This window comes from Nicotiana tomentosiformis, chromosome 2 (genome assembly GCF_000390325.3).
Source record: "Nicotiana tomentosiformis chromosome 2, ASM39032v3, whole genome shotgun sequence".
NCBI lineage: Eukaryota > Viridiplantae > Streptophyta > Magnoliopsida > Solanales > Solanaceae > Nicotiana > Nicotiana tomentosiformis.
This window is the reverse complement of record NC_090813.1, coordinates 181455544-181459027: the sequence shown is the minus strand read 5'-3', so window position 1 is coordinate 181459027 and position 3484 is coordinate 181455544. Positions and strand designations below refer to the sequence as shown.

Below are 3484 nucleotides of genomic sequence, written 5' to 3'. Positions count from 1 at the left end.
GACCCAATACCGAGCTCGAGCCAGTATCGAGCTCGCAGACAGGAGCCGTTGCAACCGCACTAGGGAAGAGAATCTTAGCAGGAATCGAGGAAGGGACAATTCATCATGGGTTCTCCACTATATATATTTTTTATTGTAAATAATAGTAAGATCCCTCTACTATAAATGGGGGAATCCTTGTAAACAAAGGAGGACACATTGTAAGACAAGACTACTTCTATTTGTTGAAGAGTAAATCTCTTAAGTTTTTTTACTCAACATACTCATTCTTCTAATTTAATAATTTATATCTCATTTCTATAGCCAAGAATCCAAACATTTCCACTTTTACGTACGATTTATGTCAAGCTATATCACATATCCTTAGAATTACTTATAAATTCAACTATATTCGATTTTTCGGGTAAAACAAGTTGTGTACGCGACTCCTTCTGCCATATCAGTAACTAACTGGGCAGGACCTATTTTATATCAGACAAGAAAAATTAAGTGGCCAATATGTAATTTAGGGAACTATCTAATTTAAATGATAAGGGACTTAAGTGAACACCCTTGAAACATCTATCTACTCTTATATCCTAATGACTTAATCGTTATGTATTATCTTCTCAGCTCAATGTACAACTTCCGCAAGCGTCCTCTCTTTACTCCGTATCATCTATTGGCCTGCACATTAGAAGACTCAACATCACTAAGTTGGATGTAAGACGACATATAACAAAAGTTATGATCCAAGTCAACTTAAATAAATATAACTTAACCCGATTTGAGGGGTAATTCCTTCTTGGGTATGGGTCTTCACGAAAAATACGGGCAAGGGTCAAGATGAACCTTGATTAATGATGACAGACGGTTAAATCAGTAGCAAAGGCACATAATGAACAATTATGTATTTATCTGTATTTCCCGATAGCCCAAGTCAAAGAGGATAACCTCTCAAACAGGGAATGATTTTTGACATAAAATGATTTTAAGATCACCTGCATTTCACCTGTGCAACAACATACGAAAACAAGCAAAATTATCCAACAAAATCTATTACCACGTTAGAACAACACATAGCTACCTCGTGAAATACCCAGAAAATAATCTTGCTTACTGTACCAACCCAAGCTTCAAAGACAAATATTACGACTCAAATAACGTTAATTTAGATTTCTTACCTCAGTTACATCAAAATGGTTTTCTACGTGACCAATTTAGCCTCAATCAAATCATCTCCACTTGTGCAAAGTGGGGTCTTTTCACTGTTGGGATTCAAACCCATTGTCAGATTATCAAAATGGGTTTCGATTCAAATGTATTTATCAGCACTGCTCTTGTGGATATGTATGGAAAATGCGGTGTTATAACAGTAGCGCAGCAACTGTTCGGTGAAATGCCTGAAAGAAACGTGGTAACTTGGAATGCTTTGATTTCGGGTTATTTAGACAGCCATTACCCTGAAAATGCTATTGTAATGTTTCTTGAAATGTTAAGAGAGGGTATTACTCCAACCCCTTCTAGTGTTTCAGCTGTTTTGGTTGGTTGTACTCTGTTAGAAGCATGTGAACTTGGGGCTCAGTTACATGCTTTGAGTTGGAAAGCTGGTTTTGCTTTGCATCTTGTTGTAGGGACAGTTTTGATTGATATGTATTCAAAATGTCTCGATCTTGAGACTTCGAGGAGAGTTTTCAATCAAATGCCTGAAAGGAATGTTATTACTTGGACCTCCATGATTACTGGTTATGCCCAAAAGCAGTGCCCTTTCCAGGCTATGACTTTGTTCAAGGAAATGTTGAAGTTGGGAATTCGACCGAATTATGTTACGTACACTAGTTTGTTGAGCTCATTTTCTTGCCCAGATTACTTGGTTCATTGTGAGCAAGTCCACTGTCATGTAATTCAGCAAGGTTTTAACACTAACCACTACTTGGTGGTAACACTGTTGTCTGTTCACTCAGAGTGTAGTTGTACCTTGGAAGATTTTCAAAAGTTGTGGTCTGACATTATAAAATGGGATGAAATCTCTTGGAATGCCGTCATTGCTGGTTTCTCTAATTTAGGAGTCGGTGGAGAAGCCTTCACATGCTTTACTAGAATGAAGCGGGCGGGCTTTACTGTTGACCATTACACTTTTGCAAGCATCTTGAAAGCTATTGGGAACATTTCGGGCCTAGAGGAGGGAATGCAGACCCATTGTCTAGCTCTGAAAACAGGATATACTTTTGAAGTTTTCATACAAAACGGGCTTCTTTCCATGTATACAAGATGTGGTAAACTTGAAGATGCTGAGAGAATATTCTCATCAATGGAGGAAAGAGACCTCATATCGTGGAACTCGCTTCTTACAGGCTGTGCTCATCATGGTTATGGTAGGGATGTGATGGTCATGTTTGAAGAAATGAGGAGATGTGGTATTAAACCAGATCTAACCACATTCCTCACTGTACTTTCAGCATGTAGACATGCTGGCCTGCTCGACAAAGGGATTAAATATTTTGATTTGATGAAGAATGACAATTCTCTACCACCACCAAAGCTAGAGCATTATGCTTGCATAGTCGACCTTTATGGCCGCGCTGGTCATCTGCTTGAAGCAGAGGCCTTTATTAACAATATGCCAATAAAGCCAGGACCTTCGGTTTTTAAAAGCCTATTAAGTGCTTGCCAACTTCATGGTAACAAGGAACTTGCCGTGATTTCTGCCAAGAAGCTTGTTGAACTATGCCCTAACGATCCTGCAACGTACATATTGCTAGCAAATGTGCTAGCATCGGAAGGGGATTGGAATGATGCAGAGGGACAGCGCAAGCTTATGTTGGATAGAGGTTTGAGTAAGAAACCTGGTTATAGCTGGCTATGATTCACAATGGGTGGTATCCTTACTAATTGACATCGTCCGGACAAACCTAGTATTTAAGTGGAGAAGGATACAGGATGGGTCCATTATCCATCGAGTTCTGAATCATGCACCAGTGGCTCTCAGGGATTTCTCGATTATCCTAACTAATTGACATAACATGATACAATGACAAGTGAATTCCTTTGGTCTCAACAATTGTAGGGTACTAAACTGGAACCAATCTGTACATACTAGATTCTCTTGATTCCTGTAGGCACAAGCTGATTAGGTTGACAATGAGAGAAAAGGGTGGATTTTTCATTCCCTTGTATATATCTACCTCTTCATTAATTGGTCTTTGATCATTTTATGTTTTCCCTTAGAGGGTAAATTGTGTTTTACTGGTTAAACAATCTACTTTAAATGGTCCCTATCCCATTCACTTTTCAATTTGCTCCCACAAAGCAAAAAAAGGAGAAAAATCCTTCACCTTGTATTCAACAGTACTACACAGAAATAGCTCCGCGCCTCGAGTTATTTTCTCACTCGACCTTCTTTGTTTTTTTAATGTAATACTACCGGAAGAAATCATTTTGGATTCGAGGCGAAATCTCTTTCCACCGTTACATAAGTCTAATCTCTAAAATTGAAGGTTAGCTG

At 38.7% G+C, this 3484-nt stretch overlaps 1 protein-coding gene across 1 annotated transcript; it reads left to right on the top strand.

Moving 5' to 3' along the window:
• The first annotated feature begins 407 nt into the window (after positions 1 to 407).
• On the top strand, positions 408 to 3131 carry LOC104113365 (pentatricopeptide repeat-containing protein At4g13650-like). Its single transcript, XM_009623504.4, has one exon. It carries the CDS (start codon positions 965 to 967, stop codon positions 2843 to 2845), a length of 1881 nt encoding a protein of 626 aa, XP_009621799.3. The 5' UTR covers positions 408 to 964; the 3' UTR covers positions 2846 to 3131.
• The last annotated feature ends 353 nt before the right edge of the window (positions 3132 to 3484 follow it).

Coding starts and splice junctions, on each gene's coding strand:
- LOC104113365 (XM_009623504.4), top strand. CDS start 965: ATGATTTTAAGATCACCTGCATTTCACCTGTGCAACAACATACGAAAA.